Genomic DNA, 24,500 nt, shown 5'->3' with positions numbered 1-24,500 from the left:
TCAATGTTACTTTCATGGACTTTTTGCACATGGATCACAAAAGGTTAAAACATGTACAATTTCGATAACAATCCACTGCATGTGTCACATCTCACAGAACTTTATTTAGCTTAATTATAATTCATGCTACTGCACTTCTATTTTTACTGTAAAGTTGAGCTCATTTTGAATGCATAGGTACTTTGGATATCTGATGATGGCATTCCAGATTTGGGAGGCATTAATGACGAAGATGCATGCTTTGCTGATGAGGTTGGTAACTAGAACAATATTCTGTTTCCGCATTCTTGTAAATCCATTAATCTTGGACTATGCTTGTGTTTAAGTCCATCTCACTCTATAAATTTGATTTGTGTATGTGTTTTTGGTGTAAATTGTAATTGGGTTATGGAAGAACTTGTTTCTGTGGGCTTTTTACTTTTCTTTTCTAATTTTGTTTTTCATTTATTTTTTAATTCTGTTGTATACTTACTGGTTTTTTTAAACAAACAGGTCCATCAACCTGTTCTCACTTATCCTGGGGCATATAGAAAAGTGACTGTTGAGCTAAAGGTTACTGTTTACAATTTAGAGTTGAGACCTGTTTAACATCAATATCTACACACTTTATGTATCTTTTTCATATTGGAGGTTATTTATTCACATAAGGTAACATCTTAATGCTTGTTTTTCATTCAGATCCATCACCTAGCTGTAAATGCTCTTCTGAAGAGCAGCCAAGTGAATGAAATGGAAGGAGGGGCTTTGTTAGGATTTGATCATCACGTGAATTCTGGACCCCTAACTAATGAACATAATGGCTTTGATGAAGCCAGCTCATGTGCACCTGCATTTCGTGTCCTGAAGCAATTGATTCAGCGATGTATGTCAGATGCAGTCACTTCTGGAAATGTGTTTGCTGATGCAATATTGCAACATCTCTATCGATGGCTTTGCAGGTCCGTATCTGTGGATTTCTTGTATATGCTTTAATCATGTTCCCAAGTAAATTAACTTGAGTCGCACATGAGTTGGGATAAGCTTGTCTTTGTGAAAACAAAAGAGGTGAACTTATTTCAGAAACTCGTCAATGATGACCCTCCATAGATTCACATATATAATGATAACCTGTTGATGAAGATTTCCTTGTTCTACCACACAAGGGAAAGAGGGACTATATTTATTTGAGAAAAATACAGGAATATCCCTACACATAAGAAAGACCCAACATGGGTCCAGGGCCCAGAAAAGGAAAAGACAAGAACAAATTCACTATAATTACAATATACAAGAGGGGGCAGGGGCCCCACAACAACTGCCGTCTAGCCTTATGGCCCATGAGACAGGGCGAGCATAAATACATGACTAACACCCCTCAAACTCATGCGGATCATCAACAAGCAACAATTTGCTAACAAGGAAGCAATGTCGTGCAAAAGGTAGTGTTTTAGTAAGAATGTCAGCTATCTTATCCCAAGATGCCACATGGGGGAGAGAAATGGTACCAGACTGATATTTCTCTCGGATAAAGTGACAGTCAATGCCTATATGTTTCGTCCTCTCATGAAAGACGGGGTTGGAAGCAAGTTGGACCGCGCTAGGTTATCCACATGGAGGAGTTGAAGATCGAAGGTGAAGCCCAAGATCACCGAGAAGCTCATGAAGCCATACAATCTCACTACATGCAACAAATATTGTGCAATATCCGGCCTCGGTGCTGGACTTGGAAATTGTGGCCTACTTCTTGCACTTCTAAGAAATAAGGAAGAATCCAAGAAAAACGCAATAGCCAGTAGTGGAATGGCAGGTGACAGTACAACCAGCCCAATCATCATCAAAATAAGCCCGCAAGTCCAGAGGAGAGCTGGATCAGAAGAACATATACCGGTCCATAGTCCCACGCAAGTACTAGATTATCCTAAGGACAACGGTCATATGGAGGGTTCAGGGCACAAAAACAAACTGATTAACGAGTTGGACAGCATAAGCAATGTTGGGATGAGTCATCATCAATTATACCAGACTCCCTACCAAGCGGCGGTAAAGAGTAGGTTTCTCTAGTAAGTTGCCATCATCATGGTCATACTGAACATTCATCTTCAGAGGAGTCTGAATAGACTTCTGATTTGTCAATTGAGCTAAAGCAATGAGGTCCTTGGTATACTTGTGCTGGCCGACAAGGATCCCACGATCAGATCGAGAGACCTCAAGGCCAAGGAAGTAGGTAAGAGGTCGCAAATCCTTTATCCGAAAGGAGGATTGCATAACCATTTGTAACTGTGTAATTCCAGAAGGATCAATGCTAGTCAATAGAAGTTCATCCACATACACTAGAACAATGACAATGCCATGGGAGATAGTGCGAGTAAATAAGGAAGGATCATGGCCACTTTGAGAGAACCCGAAACCAACAACAACATCATGAAAGCGTTGGAACCATGCATGTGGTGCCTGCTTGAGACCATACAATGCCTTCTTCAGGCAACAAACCATATCACAAAAAGTGAAAGCAGAACCCAGAGGCAAGTTCATATAGACTGTCTCTAGAAAATCGCCATGAAGATAGGTATTCTTCACATCCATTTGAGAGATAGCCAAGCATGAGTGGAGACAAGTGCCAGAAGGGTTCAGACCATCTTCATCTTGGCCATGGGAGTAAAAGTTTCCCCGTATTCAATTCCATATTCATGTTTGTATCCTTGGGCAACGAGCCTTGCTTTGTAGCAGGCTAGAGAGCCATTGGACTTTAACTTCACGGAAGACACCCACTTGCTACCGATCACAGGATCCCTAGGGGGGCGTGGAACAAGCTCCCATGTATGATTGTTAGCTAAAGCTCCAAGTTCCTCTGTCATAGCCTCCCTCTAACAACTCCAATAAGCAGCCTACGAGTAAGTGGTGGGAATAGAAATTGAATCCAAAGTGGAAGACATGGTAGGCATAGAATAGATCAACCGATCGGGAGCCCTGTGAGGGCGGCTAGAATGATGTATTGATGGACGATCCGGATCGACAGTAGGAGGCGTAGTGGGAGTGGCCAAAGGAGGAGGTTGTCTTGGCTGCTGAGAGTAGACTAGCAAGGGATGATAGGACTCATGAGAGGCAAAGGGAATGTCAGGGAAAAAAAAAGAAGGTCAAACCAGGAGATGAAAGTGGGTGCATGGAAACGACTGAAGAGGCATAGAATGGAACATGTTCAAGAAAGACAACTTGACGAGACACTCGAATGTGACAGGAAACATGATAATAGAAATAGAATCCTTTTTGGGTTTCCCCAAACCCCAAGTATATACATCGAACAAACTAGAGTTGGGCATCAAGTCAAGTTGGACCGAGTTAGGGCTGACCCAACTCGATCTGATTTTGAAATAGACCTGACCCGAACTCGTTCTGACTCGGTACCGAGTCCAGCATGCCTAACCCGATCTGAGTCCAGGTCTGGCCTGGACTAATCTAGACCAAGTCTGACCCGGTCACAAGTACCGAGTAGGGTCGAGTGTAGCGGGTATCCACGGGATGAAATCACAACTCAAAACCTAGGTGCACTTGCCAGAATTGCAGCCTCTCCATCAGCTACATGGCATTAGATGATCTAAAACGTCAAATCTGAGTTTTTATATGTATATATGTACGAGTTGAGTTAATATCGGGTTAGATTACAAGTCAAGCCGAGTTGAGTTACTTGGTGACCCGAACTCGACTCGGTTCCGATCGACTCACCCACTCGATTCCGATTGAGTCAGGTCTAAAGGAGTCGGATGAGTTGAGTTTGCCGAGTCAAGCCGTCCCGTGCCTAGTTCTAGAACAGACTTAGGTGAAAGTTTGTGACATTCACGTGCAACAAGATGAATATAATAAACAACCAAAAACACAGAATGTAGAGTAATCAGGAAAAGAACCAAAGAGAACAAAGTTGGGAGATGTATTCTCATGAAGCTTCGTAGGCATGCGATTGATCGAGTATACGGAGTGTAACATGGCTTCGCCCCAAAATGAACGAGGAACAACCATTTTAGTCATCAAGGTATTCGCAGTCTCAACTATGTGACGATTTTTCCATTCAGCAACTCCATTTTGTTGGGGAGTATTAGAAATGGTCGTTTGATGGATAATCCCACGATCCCAGAGGTAAGTACTGAAGGCCAAAGAGACATATTCGCCCCCTAAGTCATAGCGGAGAGTCCTGATTTTCGTCCCAAATTGAGTGTCTACCATAGAAACAAATTGTTGGAAGATACCAAAGACCTATGATTTTGATTGCATAAAGTATATCCATGTGTAGCGAGTGAAATCATCAATTAAAATAATATAATAGCTTAAACCTGACTTGGATAAAATAGGTGAAAGTCCCCATACATTAGTATGGACAAGCTCAAACATAGAACAAAATCAAGTTAGGCTTAATGAAAACGGAGCACATTTACTTTTTGATAAGCAACAAGAATGATAGGAGAAATCCAAAACAAATTTGTTAATGTTCAATTTATCTAAATTCCTAGAAGGAAATAAATTAAGCAACCGGTTAAAATGGGGATGACCAAGATGACAATGCCATAGTCTCCACTTTCAGTTTACCAATGAAATATTAGTATTAGATGGTGCAAAAAAACAGTTGACCGGTGTCACTGATCGATCAAAATCTAGCATGAATAGACGTCTTCTCCTACCCTTCCCAACCACTTCCCCCGTCGCTAGATCCTGCTCAAAACAACAATCAGGAAGAAATACAACTAAACAATTGTTGTCAATAAGCTGGCCTACGGAGATCAAGTTAAGAGGAAAGCTGAGGAACATGAAAGACGTCACGAAGAACAAACTTCTTATAGGAAGGAGAGAAAGTCAAGTAACCAACAGACTTGATGGGTAAATGAGTCCCATCAACGATTGAAATAACTTGAGTACTAGTATATGGCCTGATATCACAAAGATAGGAGGCATCACCAGTCATATGCTTTAAAGCACCAGAGTCAAAGAACCATTGAATCAAATGTGAGTTACTTGACAGACCCGCAGTGGAAAGGGCCTGCACTATCTGTCGAAGCATCTCGGGAGTCAATGGTGAGTATGAGGAGCTGGTAGTGTCACTCGCGGCAGGCTCAGAAATCAAAGGAGCGGAAACGATAGCAAGGACTTGACCACAATCACGCCCACGGCCACATCTTGGGAAGGAAGCATGTGCCTTCGTCCAACAATCGACAATACCATGTCCAGTCCATCGACAATAAGCACAGCACTCGTGGCATTGAGATACCACATGGCCCACTTTGTTGTAGCCATGGCATGTCACACTACTCGAGCCATGAATACCAGATCAGACAAACCAGGAGACTTAGGTAAGGTAGAGAGAACCTTTATGCACTGCTCTTCAACCAAAAGGTCATTGATTGCAACATTCAGAGATGGAAGGGAACTGTGATTCATAAGAGCAGTTCGACAATGCTCATATTCCGTCTCAGCTTCATAAGGAATTCTCGAACACGTGCGGTCTCTCATAGCCTAGAATATCTAGAAATCGATGGGAAACTCAAGATCCATCATTGCCATTTCCGTCCAAATGGCCACTATCTCTAAATAAAATTCCTGAATGATCCTATCACCCTGAAGGATATGTGTGAGATCATGTTCTAGACGGTAGAGACGGGCTTCGCTGCTCTGTTGATAGACCACCTAGAGGTGATCCCACATCGCCTTGGCTATATGGTGTGGGGTCAGGCCAACATCAATTGATTTATCCACGGAGTCGAGGATTAAAGTGATGATTTTCCCATTTTTCATTTCCCAATTGTCTAATTTCTCTATATCGGTAGGAGGGATCGAAAAAGACCCATCAATGAGTCCCCACATCCCTCTACCTTTAAGGAAACTGATTGACCACAACCAATAGTTAGTGCCATTAAAACTATACCAATGGGCATCAGCCCGATAGGTTTCTTTGTCCATACCAACAAAAAAAGGAGCCCAGGAGCAAAGAAGAAAACAAACACACTAGACACACCCAAAGGAAAGGGCTGCAGCAATAGGCGTTTAGGGTCAACAATCAGGGTAGCAATCAAAGGCTGAGAAATCACAAGTGGGGGTGCCAGATTTGGGGCAAGAGCAGCCGGACCTTAAGCAGGGGTGTCAGATCCGGAGCAAGGACTGCCGGACCTCAATCAGAAGCCGTCGGATCTGAACAGGGGCTGCTGGAGCAGCAGGTGCTGAATCTAGAGAAGAAGATGGGGACGGTTCTGCGATGGAGTATCTCAAACGGAGTCAGATTTGGTAGCCCTCTCTGATACCATGATAACCTATTGATGAAGATTTCCCTGTTCTGTCACATAAGGGAAAGAGGGACTATATTAATTTGAGAAAAATGCAGGAATACCCCTACACAAAAGAAAGACCCAGTATGGATCCAAGGGCCAGAAAAGGAAAGGACCAAAACAAATACACAATAATGTACAATATTCAAGAGGGGGCAAGGGCCCCACAACTATGGCCATCCAGCCACATGGCCTATGAGACAGGGCGAACATAAAGACACGACTAACATATAAGTCGTGGCTAAAGTTGCAAAAATAAGAGCTTAAATCCTTCTTGTGAATAATCCAAGGAATATGACAAGTATAGGGACTAGTGTTCGAATTATCTCTGATATTATCGAAATATCTCCGATATTATCTTTATCTCCGGCTCAGCGACACCGATGATGCTGGTAGTATCAGAAATTTCAAGTATTAGCAATGTCTTGCTAAGTATCGCCAACGCATCAATATCGCTAATGTAATCGCCAATATTTCCAACTATGTAAATTCTAGGTGTCGCTTGTATTGCCAATGCATCAATATCGTCAATGTATCGCCAATATTTTCAACTATGTAAATTATAGGTAATGCTTGTATCATAAGTGTATCGAAGATATTTCAATAATATTGCCAACGTATTGATATCATCAAATTTTAGTTTATTAGGAAAAAAATTATTTCAATTTTTTTCATGGGCACATGGTTGTATGTAGTGTTCAATTTGGCATTGATAATATTGATAATATCTCGATATTATCGATATCGCAACATGCGTGATATTGAGACCACAATCTTTCATTTCCTTTCCAATTGGTTATGCTTTCTTTGTGAAATATAATGTGTTGTGGATATTTTGCAATATCGACAGATGTTTGGATAGAATGTTGGATGGTTAAATAGGCTTGGATAGGATGGTTGGACTGATTTCTTACAACAGCACATGCTTTTAAGGGCCCATTAAATGAAACCTTGTTATATATGCATTCTTTTTGCAATTTTTATTTTTAAATATGCAAATATGTATATTTTAACATCTCTTGAAGTTTTGTTGAAAATTCCACCGTTTTTCCCATGTTTCCCCTCATTTTCGGTTATCAGTGATATCGATATTATTTTCGTATCCCTAGCCAGCGAAACTTGTAGCAATACCGATACTTCGAACACTAATAGGGACTACTAACGGTACTAAAGAAACAAGAACAACAACTACTAATTTGTCACCCAATATATTCCTGAAAAGTAGAAAACTAAGTAATAAAGGTTTTATGAAATCTTATAGGATGTTAATTGGTAAGAGTATTGGAGTTGGTTGAATGTATTTACCGAAATAACTCGATCCTTTTTTGGTAAAACCCAGTTGTCTTATTAATTGCCGTTATTCCTTTTTACTGCAGTCCGCAATCAAAGCTTCACGACCCAGCTCTTCACAGGATCCTACATAAGGTACTTGTTTCAAGTTTATAAGCCCACTTTAGGCTATTTTTAAAGAAAAGAATAGATTGCTTGTTGTGTTGCTAGTGTTTAGGTATTATTTTCTTTTCATTTTGATTTTGTGTGAAGGACAAGTCTTCGTAGATCAAGTTCTTGTATCAATCATTATTGATGTTAATCAAAATTTGGAGCCCTAAATTTGTCACATTTTGTACACCTGTTTTTAATATTTTAGATATCTCTACAAGCATGAAATATGGTCATTGTTGCTTCTTTTTTTTTTTTCTAACCTATTTGAATCTGCTTTCCTGTCTCACAATATGGTGTTGATAGGTTATGCAAAAGGTGTTTGCATTACTGTTGGCTGAGCTCCGTAAATTAGGTGCCACTATTGTATTTGCGGACTTCTCAAAGATAATTTTAGACACTGGGAAGTCTGATTTGTTAGCTGCCCAAGCTTATTGTGACTGTTTATTAAAAACTCTACAAACCAGGTAGGTCAGTTCCAAGGATTTGACTTGTCGTATCTTGTTTAATCATCATTAGTTCTGTCTGATTCTCATCAGTTTGCTGTTTCTGTAGAGATCTTTTCGAATGGATTGAGCTTGAACCTCTGCACTTCTGGCACTCACTTCTGTTTATGGATCAGGTTTGTTCTTATTGTGGTTCTGCTCTGTTACAAGAAGTTTGCATAATTCCTAAGAACATTTATTTCATCAAAATGCTATTTGCTATCTTTCTGCTTGTATATAAACTGCTATAGTCCAGCATCATTATTTGATTTATAACCTTCCACGTGCTATATGCTAGCATCTTCTTGTCTTGCATGTATAGGTTTTCTATGGTGATCTTTGGTTAACCATATGAATTGTCTTCCACCAAATGATGCTGGTTTATGTGTTAATGATCCTAAATGTAGCTTCTCATCTTGTTGATGGCTTTTACAAATGTTGTTCTGCATACTTATAGCATGCGTTATCGAGTATTGGATAGAATATATGGTGCTGGTGCTTATTGGATTGTTGGGCGTTGCACAAATAGTGAGGGGAAGGCATCTCAACTTGCATGTGGCTACAACAATGATTTGATCTGCACAAATGGCGGAGTGGTCTAGTAGTTTGGTATCCAATCTCCATGAGAAGGAAATTGATCTTCACTCCTCATATCCAACATCAATGATGGTAATAGGAGGAAGATCGGACTAGATCAAGGGAGTCCATGCATGGGGATTTCCCTCATGTGTGGGCCTTGAAAATGACACTTTTCCTTTATACAAGAAGAGAGGAGGAGAGAAGGTAGTGGAAAACTTCCAAAAGGGGAATGAGATCACAGCAAGTCAGGGAGAGAGAGAGAGAGTTGTTAAGAATTTTAGAAGACACGGAACTATGATCCAATTTTAGATACAATCAAATCCGATCTTACCTCTGATTTATTCTTTGATCATGATTGATTTGTTGATTTCTTTTCTCCAACATGGTTATCTCCGATTTATCCCAATGAGACAATAGTACAAAGAGTCATGTTGTGTGGCCACCATAGGCTCGGGCATATGCACATGGGAGCCTTCCACAAGGTGGACCCCACACTTTCACACGTGATTGAAGGGACGAGAGAGATGCTTCTCTTTCTTCTTTTCCTTCTCTTTTTCCCCCCTCTTTTTTCCTCTCGACGCTAGATGCCCTAGGGAGCTAGACTCTCTCTCAATGGAATAAAATATATGTATAAGAATTTATATGGTGTTCCCCACCCTTACAGACGTGGGTAATGCCCCACATTATAAAAAGCCAATAAGCATCCCTTCACTCACTAGTGGTATCCACTCTTGACTATGATCCAGTATTGGTTTTAGAGGTGGACCACAAGATTGAATATCCATCAACCATCCTAAAACACTTTTAATGGTTAAACAAAAGATTAATGGTTAGAACAAAAGATCAATGGTTAAAAACCTTCTATTAAACATTTAAAACCTTGTTTGTCGGGCCCAGCTAGAAAACGACTCGATGTATAGTCTAATCGCTAAGATCCAAGCCACTAACAAGTTCCCTAATGTAGCTAGTGGATCTCTTGTTGAAACATGTGGACCGCAACCGCATCCTTGGTGCATGCACGAACTACAGCCACATGCAACCACTAATGGAAGTGAACAAAGTGAGCCAAAGCATAAAACACCGGAACTCATGCTCCCCATAAATCCTCAAGTCTAAGGATTAGTCAAAGTGCATGATTATGTCAACCCGATTTGGGCATGATGGGTCTCCCGATTAGAGACTTGATGCCATCTTCAATGCAAGTGCTCAGCCAGGCCTAAACACAAGAACTTACAACCAGTGTTCAAAATATCGGTATCACACAATGTATCGCACTCTTGGGATACAGATACGTATCGGTTATCGCACGGGATATATCGTTTGTATCGTATAGTTTATTGCACTTTTTGGGAAACATGGGGAAACATTGGGAAAATGGTTGAATTTTTTAATGAAACTTTGAGGATTGTTAAAAAGGCCCTTAATACACACTTTTAAATCATAAAGTTTCAAAAAAGAAGTGTACATAATAGATTTCCTTTGTATAGGGTCCTAAGTTATGCGTTGTTCGATTGAACTATGACAACTATATTCAGTATCAACCCCGTCCATCCGTTTTTCCATATCATTTCAGGACATTATCCAAAAAATAAAACAGATCCAATAATTAGGTAGACCATACCATAGGAAACAATGGTGATTGACCATTAGTGGGCCACAAAAGTTTTGGATCAAGCTAATAATAGTTTTTTCTCTTCATTCAAACCATAAATTTATCTGGTAAAATGGATGGACGGAGTGGATAAAATACATGAATTATAGTGGGCCCACAAAGTTTATAAAGTATACTGCTCACTAGGGGATCCACTTCCCACCACACTGGGGGTGGGGCGCTGATTGTACACAGATTTCCTACCAAGTTCCTTCGCTAAAAACCTAGGTGGGGCCCACTGTGATGTTTGTAAGAAATCCACCTCGTCCATTCGTTTTTTGAGATCATTTTAGCACTTGAGAGCAAAAATGAGTAGGATCCAAGACTAAAGTGGGCCGCACTAAAGGAAAAGGTGGGTAGGAAAATTCCTACCGTTGAAACCTCCTTAGGTCGACAGTGATGTTAACATGCCATCCATACCGTTCATAACGTTATTCCTACATGAATGAATTGAAAATACAAATATTAGTCTGATTCAAAACTTATGTGGCCCCATGAATATTTCAAGTGTGGATGTTCAATCCTCACATTTTTGGCACAGTTGAGTATTAGATCCTACTCATTTTTTATTCAATGTCCTAAAATGATCTCACAAAACGGATGGACGGAGTGGATTCCTCAAAAACATCATGGTAGGCCCTACTAAGGTTTCAAGCGCAGGAACTTCATGCGGAAGGCTTTGGCAGGAAATCCTAGTACGGCGCTGACGCTCCTCGGGCTCAAGTTGTACAAACATTTCAAAGTTACATGGCCCCACAATAATCTATTTATTATATCTACACCGTTCATGCATTTGGAGAGATCATTTTAGATCATGAACCCAAAAATGAGTCATATCAAAAGCTCAAGTGGACCACACCACAAATAGCAGTGAGGGACTGATTCTCACCATTAATACATTCGTAGGGCCCACCATAATGTTTATTTTCCATCCAATCTGTTAATTAGGTCACACAGACCTGGATGAAGAGGAAAAATAAATATCATATTGATCCAAAACTTCCGTGACCCCCAAAAGGGTTTCAATGGTAGACGTTCAATCTACCACTACTGTTTGCAGTGTGGTCCAGTTGATCTTTGGATTTGTCTTATCTTTTGGCTCAAGCCTTATGAAGAGCTCGCCAAATGGATGAACGGTCTGGATATAACACATACCTCATGATGGGACCCACAGAACTTGGTGACGTTAACGCACCGGTACTCGATTTGAATTAAAAAAGGGGCACGGATTAGCTACTGACAAGTTGAGTAGCGAGACTCCTACTGAATTGACGTCACCAAGTTCCGTGGGCCCCACCATGATGTATGTTTTGTATCCATGCCGTCCATCCATTTGGAGAGAACATTTTATGCCATGAGCCTAAGAATGACTAAGATTCAAAGCTCCAATGGACCCCACCACAGAAAGCAGTAGAGAGAGTGACGCCCACCATTAAAAACTTCTGAGGGCCACAAAAGTTTTCGATTAGGCTGATATATATTTTTTTCCCTTTTATAATGTCTTTTTTAACTTATTAACGGGTTGGATCTCAAATAAACATCACGGTGGACCTTAGGAAGGTTTCAACGGTGGATGTCACTTTCTCCACTGTTTTCTATAGTGGGGTCCATTACAGATTTATATCTGCCTCGTTATTTGACTCATGTCCTAAAATGATATCTCCAAATGGATGGATCGTGTGGATATAACACATTCATCATGGTGGGACTCACGTAACTTGGTGACATCACTTCAGTAGCGATCTCGCTACTCAACCTGTCAGTAGCTAATCCGCGTCCAAATAAAAGGCTCGAACGTCCGGAACCCTAAAATTTCTCCCAAATCTCATCGTATCGGCGAGGATGTCTCTTGATTTCTCTCTAAAATCGGAGATTTTATTTGCGGTAACCTAGGAATGACGTTCCAATTCGAATGGCCCACCAAATGAAAGCTTCCGATCATGGCGATCTCTTCTACTGGTACTAAAATCCACCCTCTAATTTTTTTTTTTCCCGATTTTTTCGGATGATGACGTCGATGTCCGACAATAATGGAGAGGAAATCGCGCGATATCGTCAAAATATCGTGCGATATCGACGATATATCGGCCGATATCTAGATTTTGGGTTTTTTGGTATCTTCTGGGGTTATCGCGAGTGTATCGTCTCGCAGGGGTGCGATAACGTATCGATATTTTGAACACTGCCTACAACCATGAACATCTACACTCGTATACAGGTAGTAACTCAATGGTGGAGACCTTCTATACCAACTCATTGTTGGTTCCCACATAGCATGACCACTCTTAACCTTTCACAAATTGCTCAATCTTGTTATTATAGTCATGGAGTTTAGGGTACCATGATCTATGAAACACGACCCTTCCATGGCCAATGGCCATCGTGTCCAAACTCACCTTCCTCTTAGACAGCTGGAGGAATCCCTTCTTATAACTCATAAAATCATATCCAGGTTGTTATCAAAATTGTATGATTCACGATATGAATCGTACTTTACGATTCATATTGTATCGTGTGGGTTTACGATTTGAATCATACACCCAAATCGCAAATCCCAAATAATCATATGATAATTGTATATTACATTAATGGGCTCAAAATTACTTAAAAAAACATTTTATTTTTATTTTTATTCAATTTTTCTTCCTTCTTTGTACCCTTTTGCGCATAAAACATGAAAAAGCCTCCCCTATATCGTATCATATGGGTGTACGAATTGAATCGTACACCCAAATTGCAAATCCCAAATAATCGCATGCTAATCGTATCAAATCATATGAATCGTACGATAATTATAGATTACATAAATGGGGGCCCAAAAATTACTTAAAAATTCTTTTTTTAAAAAATATTCAAATTTTCCTTCCTTCTTTGTACCCTTTTGTTCATAAAACATGAAAAGGCCTCCCCTATTAAATATATCCTCATTTTTCTTGTCTTTTGAGAGAGAGAGAGAGAGAGAGAGAGAGAGAGAGAGAGGAGGAGGAGGAGATTTGGGGATTTTGATATTCAAAAATCCAAAACAAAGAAATCAAGATACTATCCACAATGGAATCGAATGTCATTTTTTTCTAACATGATTTTACACTTAAGAAAGGTACAAAAGAACAAAATTATTAAGGGACTCTTGTATGCTTTTTAACGTAAATTTTTTCAAAAGACAACAAAAGAAAATGAAGGAAAAGGACATGAATCCTATATACTATATACATTTTTTTTTTCCATACTATATGCATACACGAGGCCACCTATATACTATATGCATACTATATATTTTTCGTGTGTGTGTGCACGCGCGCACGTGCGTCCGTGCATGCTGCACACACGGGGCCACCTATATACAACATCATGGTCATCAGGGGAGTTTCATCAATAGAGGAAGGATAAGAAGGAACCTTTCCATGAAACGAATATTCCCCAAGCATGCCACGTGTCACATGTGGTCGCACAAGTTGACCCCATAGTGGCCCATGTCCAACATGGATATCCATGTTGCTTAGTTGATGTGACTAGAATAAGGCTTGGATGTGTAAAATACAACTACTCCAAAATTTTGGTGACTGGTGATAAATACGTAAAAATGTTTTGATATTGAATTATTATTTTGTGGTATAAGTTGAAGTTGTGATGGATAACATCAGCTGATTACAATGAAGAAACGACTCATAAATCCTTGGCTCACTCAAAACTAAAACATCTAATTGGAGTGCTACTTCATGATATATCATGTATATCTGGTGTCTTATCATGTCAATGTGGACATGCCACCCAAAGTTGTGGTTGTATAATGTCTGACATGAAGGAAATGCATGGTAAGAAACAATTTGAAAATCTTGTCATCAGAAATGGTGCAGAGCAAATTCTTCAGTCACCAGAGTGCCTTTGTTAATGTTTCCAGTTTTGTCTTTGTACTTTCATCCATGGTCCCAATTCAATTCAAGGAAAGTACTATTTTTGTTTATGCCAATATTTGGGATAACATGAATTTCACCTTATATATGAACTTTATGTTGTTATATCATGCCGAAATTTATTAGGAATTGGCTGGATAGTGAAGGGATGGAGCTGAGACTGTTACTTTTATACCATTGTTTTAAATAGTGGTTGTGTTGCATAGCATTCAACCCTCTGTAGTGTGTAGCATAAATAGCATAGCGTGTAGCGTAAGCCACATGATACTTCTATTTTTTATTTAAAAATAGGATAAATATGACAAATAGTATGGAAAAAGTAAAAAATATAAAAATGCCTAAAAGATTATTCATTTTTTCGAGTATAAGCATGTTCAAACAAGTTATTAATTATTATTTATCAAAAGCCAATACGCATTAAAGTCGTAAAACAAATCAAATAATTATCACATCAACAACTTTCTAAGCAAACCACTTTAATTAATAATGTCTAATTGAAATAACAAGTCACAACACACAAGTATGAAAGTAAACAAAAATCCAATAGGTTAAGAGCATTAATTATGATACAGATGTCATCTATACAAAGAGGGGTTTTCAAAAACCCTCTTACGAAACCCTTTTTCTTTTAAGTTTAGTTTTAAAAGTTTTTTAGCGAGTGAGTTTTACACCAACTTTAATAAAGGATCACCATAGTTTTAAGTAAAAGTAAACAAATAAAGGTTCGGTTTCACATTTAGTGAGTGAGTTTCACATTTTAAGTTTTTATTTTATTTTATTATATGTATAGTTTCACTCCATTTTTAATAAACAAAACTTAAAAATAAAAAATTAAAAAATTAAAAAAAACAGTAGCATACACTACAAACATTGCATGCTACAGGGGATTTACACTATTTAGCTACACTACGTAGCATTATGGTAACGCTACGTAGCACTATGGCAACACTACGCTATTACACTGCGAGCTCTATTTGAAACATTGTTTTATACAATGGCACTGAGACTTAGTTTTTCGTTTTTAACTTCCCAACTATTGCAATTTTTGCATGAGACTTGCTTTTATCACTCTTAGGGCTTGTTTGTTAAATCTGAGATCCAAAGTCTGAATCTGAAATCTGAATCTGAAGTTTGAATCTAAAGTCGGAAAACTAGTAGTGAATCTAGAACATTTGGTTTGTTAACTAACGTTTGAAATGTTTGAAATATGTTAATTTGACACATTTACCCATATGAAACAATCGTAATCATGATTGAATCCCTACCATTAAGAACTTCATGATTCCATCAGAATCTTTATTTGCCATTCAACCTGTTATATGCTAGGTGGGGCCCACCATGATATTCGTGAGAAATCCACCCATCCATCTGTTTGCGAGCTCATTTTAGGATACATGACCAAAAATGAGGCAGATCCAAAACTCAAGTGGGACACATGAGAAGGAAAATTGGAGAAAGAAATGCCTACCGTTGAAGCTTTTCTTGGCTCCATCTTGATGTTTATATGCCATCCAAACCGTTTATGAGGTCATGAACATTGGGATGAAGTGAAAAGACAAAATACTTGGGCTGATATAAAACTTTTGTGGCCATACTAATGTTTCAACGGTGGTTACTGAATCTCTACTATTTCCTCCCGTGTTGCACACTTGAGTTTTAGATCCACTTCATTTTTTGTATCATGGTCTAAAATGAGCTCACAAAACATATGAATGGGGTGGACTTAGCACAAATATCATGGTGGACCCCACCTTGCATCCAGTGCAAGAAGTTCCTAACAAAGGGTTTGGTAGGAAATTTGCGTCCCCCCAAATTCAGGAGAGGATTGGGTGAGACCTTGGATTCACCAACACAGGCAGGACCCTCACTGTGGGGCTCACATTGATGTGTGTAGCTTAAATTCATATTGCCCAACCATTTTGAAAGTTCATTTTTGGGTGTTTGTCCCAAAAATGAAGCTGACAAAAATTTTAGGCAAACCACACCATAGGAAACAATCTAATTTAATCCTCACCATTAAAAACTTCATGGATTCTACTGAAATGTTTATTTCCCATCCAACCTGTTGATAAGGTCAAACAGCTAGATGAAGAGATGACACAAATATCATCTTGATCCAAAGCTTTTGTGGTCCACAAGAAGTTTTAAATGGTCGATCACCATTGTTTCCTATAGTATGGTCCATCTAGGATTTGGGGTTGCTTTATTTTTTTAGAGCATGCCCTAAAATGACCTCTCAATATAGATGGACGGTGTGGATGTAGTCACATACACCACAGTGGGCCCCACGGTTAGGGGTCCCACCCACGTCGGTGGATTTGGGGTCGCACTTATCCGCTCCCTCGAGATTCGAGACGCGGATTTCCTGCGAAAGCCTTTCGCAGGAAGTTCCCGTGTCGGAAACCTAGGTGGGGCCCACCGTGATGTTTGTGAGAAATTCACCTTGTCTATCCGTTTTGTTAGGTCACTTTAGGACATGGGGCCAAAAATGAGTCGGATCCAATACTCAAATGGGCCGAAAACATGAGGATTGAACGTCCATAGTTGAAATATTCGTGGGGCCATAGAAGTTTTGAATCAAGCTAATTTTTGTGACTTCAGTTCATCTCAGTAGGAATGATGTTATGAACAGTATTGATGGCATGCAAACATCACTGTCGACCCAAGGATGTTTCAACGATAGGAATTTCCCTACCCACCTTTTCCTTTAGTGCGGCCCACTTGAGTCTCGTATACTACTCATTTTTTGTCTCAAGTCCTAAATTGAGCTCAAAAAATGGATGGACGGGTTAGATTTATCACAAACATCATGGTGGCCCCACCTAGGTTTCCAACGTAGGAACTTCTTGCGGAAGGCTTTTGCAGAAAATCCGCGTCCCAAATCCGGGGATTGCGTACTACCCCACAGGATCTACCTAGAGACGGAAAGTAAGGGCTTTGTGGGGCCTACCGTGATGTATATGTTTTATCCACACGTCCATCCATTTTCCATATCATTTTAGGAAATTAATTAATTAATTAAATTTTTTTTTTAAAAAAAAAAAAAAAACAACAAGGCAAAGATAAGGCTTAAGTGGGCCACACTACAAGAAACAATGGGAATTGGGTGCCTACCATTGAAAATTTCTTGGGGCCACAGACGGCTCTGATCAAGCTGATTTTTGTGTTTTCCCTTCAACTAGGTCTATGTGACCTTATGAAGAGGTTAGATGGCAAATAAGCTTCACGGTGGACCTCGGGAAGGTTTTAACGGTTGTCATTCCATTCCCACTACTTTATGTGGTGTGGTCGACTTAAGCTTTAGATGTGCCTATTTTTCGGGATCATGCTTTAGAATGATATAGAAAAGTTGATGGACTGTGTGAATGTAACACATAAATCATGGTGAGCCCAAAGACATGCCATATGTTAAAAGTCGGGTTGTGTATTACGTAAAGGGAGAAAATCTTTATGGCACAAGGAAATTTTGGATTTTTAAAAAAAGTTTGCGGAGTGCATTTTGGATTCACCATTAAGCTAGACTTCGGTCGCCGAAAAATTTCGGCATAAAATGATTGAGCACTTCCCTCGTTTGGCATTAACAAACACAACTAAACATCAAGCGCTTTCCAGATTCCACATTAGTAAAAAAATTCAGTGTTAACAAACAGGCCTTAACTTTTGCTTTTAGTGAAATTGTTTTGTGAATCTTTTAATTCATGTAGCAATTGTTTCACGTTCTAACCATTTCTTTTACATGACACTATTGTATGGTGGTAATTTTTTAATCTGATATCTGTTTTCTCAGCCTAACTGGTGCATTTATATTATTACAGTACAACTTTGGTGGGATCCAGGCGAATGCTGGTGGTGGTGATGCTTTTGAGCCACCTAATGAAAATATACAGAATGAACCTCAGGTAGACATTGTATCAAGCTGGAATATAGCCGAATATTTACCAAAGGCAACTCAGGTAAGTCATAAAAAAAAAGAAAATATATATTTTTCTCTTCTGCTTCTCTTTTTCTTTGCAATGAGAAAAAAGCTATTGCAATGAGAAAAAAGCTAAGTAAACACCATTAGCAGTTCACTAATCCCCAACATGAGGAATTGATTCTTGATATACGGATGTATGTCTCCCCATCTCCTCTATACATTTGGGGACCTTGGTTCAGACAGTTATGATGGCCCCTACTGCGGATGCACCATTCTTCAAAGATCTTCTAGATGGGACAATCCTAATGCTTCAACTAGGATTGTGTAAATAGATGGTAAAGAAAAAGAAAAGAAAACAGTCATGGTCTCATCTTTGAGGTCAAGGGTTTGAGAACCCAAACGTGCGTGGGGTGGTAGTGTGTGTGTTTCTTACCTTTCCAAAAAAACAAAAAAACATTCAACTCAAAAGAGGCCCAAATCGATGCAAAGTATTTTCCCATTTGAAGATTTTTGGGGCATGGTCTATCTGGTGAGGCCTATCATATCAAAATCTTGACACCCTACCATGGGGGCCACTTGTGCGAATTCAAAGCATGTGAGGATACCATACATATCCTTGGTTTTGAGGATTGTAGGATTTCTCTAACACATCCTGGAGCTGTATGTACTGATTCTATCATTCCATTTTCTGATTTGACGGGCAGGATCATTTTGTTTTGATTGTCTCTGAATTTATGTACATCCCATGGAAATATGCGCAAGAACAAGCTGCAATTAGAGATGCATCAAGGGAGGGTAACTTCTGTACTCAATCAATCACTGTCACAGCTGCTGAAGCTTTTGAATCCCGTGTTACAGAATTTCTTAAAGAGCAGGTATGGATGAATCCACAAAGCAAGGCTAGTTTCATGTTATGACTGTTCAAACTTCAATGGTTTCTATGATGGATTTAAAAAACTTCATTGCATATTATGCAGATCAGCTCTTATTTCACCGACAAACTTCTAAGGATTGTCCGTGATACCCTTCGGCATATCAAAGGAAAGAACAAAGCAGGCAGCGATGAACCTACAGGTCATGGATTCCCACGATTAGCGGGTTCTCATGTACATATGGGAGATCCTGCTTTGGAATTCATTAAGCATGTCTGTGCTGTTCTCACTCTTGACCAGAGTGTTCAGCATGATATCCTGGTAATTCTGTTTATTCTCAATTATTTGTTTTTAAAGATTTTTTCTCATGTCCGTTAGTAGTTTAGTCAAACTGTTTACAATACATGTTTTTCTTGAACTTGTTTTTTGCTAGTGTGATTTTTTTATTTATTATTATTATTATTTTTTTTTATAACTGGTGTTACTTGTTTGATAGATACAATCATGTAGTGGTAAATCTAGACTAGGACCTGGGGTGGTGAGGTCCTAGTCTAGATTTACCAAATGAAAGTAGAAAGATATATTTTTTTTAGTTAACACCCATCCTAAATTACTTAGGATTGACGACCAAGAATTTCCCAAAATGAGCAATTTCAATATTGTGGGTCAATAATTCATGAGAGTGGAGAGATCAAGAAGGATGATAACCACAAAATTCAAGCTACATGGAAGAAATGGAAATGTGCCTCTGGAGTTTTATGTGATCGTCATGTAACACGCAAACTGAAAAGGAAATTTTATAGGATAGCTGTAATACTAGCCATGCTTTATGGGACAAAATGTTGGGCAGTTAAGGAGCAACATGTTCCTAGGATGAGTGTAGCTGAAATGAGGATGTTGAGATGGATGATTGCAAAGACGGGGAAGGATGTTAGTAGAAATGAATGCATTTGAGGGAACTTGGTGAGTAGTGACAATATGTAATGGGGGAAAGTAGACTTGATGGTTTGGTTATGTGGAACAAAGACCTAGAATTGTGCCGGTTAGGAGTGAGTTGGTGCAAGTCGAAGGCTCCAAACGGGCAAGGGAAAGGTCCAAAAGGACATGGGTGGAGGTAGCGAGAAAAGAGTTAATAACCTATCATGGTGTAACTGAAGTTATGGTCCTTGATAGAGTGGAATGGCAGAAAAAAGATTCATGTGACCAACACCAATTAGGTGGGATAATGCTTAGATGATGATGATGATGATTACCCATCACAAATTCATTCGGTCTGAAAGTCTGTATCCTTGAAAAACAAGGGGTTTGGAATGCTTTGCAGCCGAAGTCTAAATCTGCTATGCCTACAATATAGCAAGTGTTGCCACTTTCTTCGCTACCCAAATGGAAATCACTTTGGACTGGCATTTATTTTGTCAAAATATTGATTTCCAATGTTGATTTGGGTAATATCCAAATGCACCCTTAGTTTATCTATTCGCTGTTAACGATTGCTCTGAAGATAGCAGGTTGGGAGTGAATTAAAATGAATTTTGGAAATAGGATGCCGATGATCTGATATTTGATGCATAACCAAATGGCTGTAAACTTGCTATATCTACCTTCGAGCACGAAAAACCAGGTTTTAGAGAGGCAACAAAATCTTTATTAAGAAGCCCGCCACAAGGCAGGAAAAGAATACAACAAAGCAGAACGGTAACGACCCAAAAAGGAAGGAACAGACACAGCTTTGGCTACATTAGCATAGGGGGCCCAACTCTTGACAAAACCTTTAATAACACTATCACTATCCACGGAGGTCCTGCCATTTCTAAAGCAACGCTCGTTCCTCTCCTTCCAAACTGCCCAAAATAAGGCCATAATGATGAGCCTCCAAACTATTTTCCCATCGCCTCCTCCATGCCACGCCCAGAGGAGGACATCCACGGATCGAGGGATGACCCAAGGAATCTGAACCATGGCCAGGAATGACTCCCAAATCATCAGGTAAAAGAACAATGGACGAACACGCGATCGATTGACTCCAGGTCCGCCATGCATAGCAAACATATGTTGGGGAGAACAAGATATCTTCACTGGAGGTTATCAATAGTCAACACTCTTTTTGCAACCCACCAACTAAACGAAAACTGCCACTCGAGGGGGAGCACTGTAAAACCAATGGTGAAACAGATGCAAAGGACCGGAGCCTCTATCTGGAGCTGTCAGAATGTTGAAGAATGAACAAACAGAGAATTGCCATGAACGATTCCTTTCCAAATCATGGAGTGCTCAACTTGGATTGAAGGAAAAAAATAAACAAAAAAAAAATAAAATCAGGTTTTAGCAGAGATAGTAGTGTCAGTTGCCATGCTTTTTCCCTTTACATATCAAACTATCATTTGAGATTTTTCCTACTTGTTTTTTAAAAATAATATGTTTTATTCAAGTTTTTGTTCCTTTCAAGCTACATTACCTCAGCTAACTGTCCGAGACAATTGAAGCAGCTCCATTTTAAATTCTTAGTTAGGATCATTTTATTCATTAGGAAAATAAATGATGAGAACTGTTCAATTGAATAATATTCGTTACTAAATGGAATTAAATGGTTTTCGGTTTTATAGGTGATGAGGAAGAATCTGTTAAAACTGATCCGTGTGAGGGAGTTCGCTCCAGAAGCAGAGTTTAGGGATCCTTGCCTGTCCTTCACTCTCTCGAATGTGATCTGCAGGTAAGATGTTCAAAAATGGATATTTAGTTCCTTGTAGAATTCATCCGGTAAACCAAAGTCTTGCTTAACAGAACTGTTGTTGGTATGTTAGAATCAAGATATGCTCCCTTGCTTTAAGCATTGTCTGTTATGAATTGCATCTTGATGCATGGGCCCTCAAACCAATTGATCTGGACCATCCATTTGCTCTAACCACTTCTAGAAAAAAAAGGTTGTTTTCAGTTTCTCTGGATCCGGAAAGCATGATCATGAACTCCTGACCTGCAAACTTGCTAGAGAAGAATAAAAGAACACACACATGCTACCTATGTTTATAAACTTGAAAGTCAGCCTTGACTTGATATGAGTTTGATTCCATGTTGATTTGAACTTGATTTACTAACTTTATTGAGTTTTCAATTGAAAATGTCTGTAGCTGGAATTTTTGAGTTTCATATACTTAATTTGGCTTTCTCCTTGGTTATTTCTTTTCTTCTGATACTCAAACATGTATCAAACTTATTTTTTTCCTTTTAAATTTGTTCAATCTGATGTCTTTTGGGTATATGGGTGAGGTTTTTTTTTTTTTTTTTTTGCCTAATCTGGTTTTGTAAAAAGCGTATTTTAACCAAGTGAGTTCTTTCACAACTTTCCAAGTTTTTTGAATGTTGATGTGTGCATTTTGCTGGAGATTACAACTGTTGTTAGTATGATGGTGAAAGATTTTATGTTTTAAGATAATATGGTTTGAGAAGACAGAGATGCTTCATACCTTAATTAATTGTAGGCAGCTGACTGTAGTCGGAACTTGACAATTATTTCTTTCTGATAAATGTGATGGGAAACCAAAAATGTAGGATTTTGAATCCTACATGTGCCAACATGGTACATTTGTGAGAGATTCGGGCTATTTGTCAGGTGTGCCCATGACATGAAAATCAGGCCAGACCGGTCATCAGGTGGGCCGTACGTACACAGAGAAGAAATGACAGCCAAAAGAATCGATCAATGGTCCACATTTGACGTGCATGTAGCCAACCTATTTCTGGGCTGTGACACATGGTGTGACCCACCTGATGGTCAATCGCATGGCATGTCAGGGAGAGTAGGATTCGAGCTCCTCCCATGAGTGGGATATAAAAACAGTCCTCTTCTGGTTCTAAATGCTATGCCGTACAATTTATTGTCTCTGTTCATGTGTATGGATCGATTTTGGAAATTTTCATCCATCCCTTTTCACAGTATTTGCTGATTCGCAGTGCTCTATTTGCAGCTATTGTAATGACTGTCGGGACCTCGACCTATGCCGTGACACAGCGTTACTGGCGCACGAATGGCGCTGTGCTGTGCCACAGTGCGGTCAGCCATACAACCGTGAAGAGATGGAGAATGCACTCCTTCAGATCGTCCGGCAGAGAGAGAGACTCTACCATTTACAGGACCTTGTGTGCCTCAAGTGCAATCAGGTGAAAGCTGCCCATCTGGCCGAGCAGTGTGGGTGCGCTGGCTCGTTCAGGTGTAAGGAAGACGTAGATGAGTTCCTGACTAAAATGCAGGTGTTCCTTAACATTGCCGTCTATCAAAAATTTCAACTTCTCCAGGAGTGCGCTTCATGGATTCTGGAAGTTCATTAATGCCCCCACATTACTCGACCCTCGGGAGAATTCTGCCGTTGCAAAATCAAATTGGATTTCCAAATGAAGGTGACTACTTGTTCAATGGGAAGCTCCTCCACCATCCAATTATGGTGGGTCAGAATTACAATGTATTCTGAACAGGGATTTTCTTCCCAACCAGTCTAGATGAAGAGAGATTTGTGCTGGAAACTGAAGTTGGGCCCATGATTGAATTCATCATTTCTTTGACAAAATGGAGGGTATCTTGATCAGTAGAGAACAACAGAGAAATCCTGTCACCAAATGCTTTGAGTTCAATTGTATAATATTGGATTGAGGGATTGAATCTTCCAGTTTTTTAAATAATGCCCATCCTATGAATGTGTGGACCCAACCTACATCTCCCACCCCAATGAGGTCTTCTCATGACAGCAACGGACATAGGATAATTGGTAGTCTCACCAATGCAAAATGGAACTGTAATTTTCAAGAGATGATTGAGTTGCCGAATAGAGAAGGGGCTTATTGCAATTCTAGAACATGTCTTGCTGTAAATTTCTTGTAACTCTACTACTCGATTTATGATAGGAACAAGTATTACAAGTGTTTGGATGGATATTCCAATGGTTTTTATTTTGCAACTGATCTGACTGTAGTTACTGAGATTCCGCCTTGCCACATTGAGGATGGATGGGGCCCATTTGGATCATTGTATTTGTCAATCCGGGTCGCCCCCCAAATCCAGGGTCCTGTACTGCTACTACACAGTCTCGGACCTGGCGCATGACATGTCGAACTTCGAATTCGTCACCCCAACATTCATACACTCCTGAGCTTGGTGCCCGGTTAGTTTTTTAGGGGTAATTTTTTTCATCTACAATATGGTATCATAACTGAGACAAGCATTCACTGTACACAAATTAATCCCTTCACTATACATAGTTACCATGTACGTCAAGTTTATGCAGACCAAAATACAATTTAAAAGAAAGCAAAATCCAAATATCTGATATCTTACTAATGACCTTGGTCTTCTGTTCTTCCTTGATACCCATACCTG

At 39.5% G+C, this 24,500-nt stretch overlaps 1 protein-coding gene across 2 annotated transcripts in view; it reads left to right on the top strand.

Moving 5' to 3' along the window:
* The window catches only part of LOC131216875 (DNA polymerase epsilon catalytic subunit A-like), a 155,805-nt gene extending 132,017 nt beyond the window's left edge, over positions 1–23,788 (top strand). For both annotated transcript variants that reach the window (XM_058211473.1, XM_058211472.1), the window contains exons 39-49: positions 178–252; positions 493–552; positions 679–938; positions 7,658–7,706; positions 8,028–8,188; positions 8,277–8,343; positions 18,163–18,300; positions 18,968–19,138; positions 19,241–19,456; positions 21,739–21,845; positions 23,098–23,788. In XM_058211473.1, coding sequence (XP_058067456.1) covers positions 178–252; positions 493–552; positions 679–938; positions 7,658–7,706; positions 8,028–8,188; positions 8,277–8,343; positions 18,163–18,300; positions 18,968–19,138; positions 19,241–19,456; positions 21,739–21,845; positions 23,098–23,458 — 1,665 coding nt within the window. In that variant the 3' untranslated portion in view covers positions 23,459–23,788. The remainder of the gene's footprint in view (positions 1–177; positions 253–492; positions 553–678; positions 939–7,657; positions 7,707–8,027; positions 8,189–8,276; positions 8,344–18,162; positions 18,301–18,967; positions 19,139–19,240; positions 19,457–21,738; positions 21,846–23,097) is intronic.
* Positions 23,789–24,500: the final 712 nt, after the last annotated feature.

This window comes from Magnolia sinica, chromosome 10 (genome assembly GCF_029962835.1).
Source record: "Magnolia sinica isolate HGM2019 chromosome 10, MsV1, whole genome shotgun sequence".
Lineage (NCBI taxonomy): Eukaryota > Viridiplantae > Streptophyta > Magnoliopsida > Magnoliales > Magnoliaceae > Magnolia > Magnolia sinica.
The sequence above is the reverse complement of the archived record's forward strand: the minus strand, read 5'-3'. Positions and strand labels throughout refer to the sequence as shown.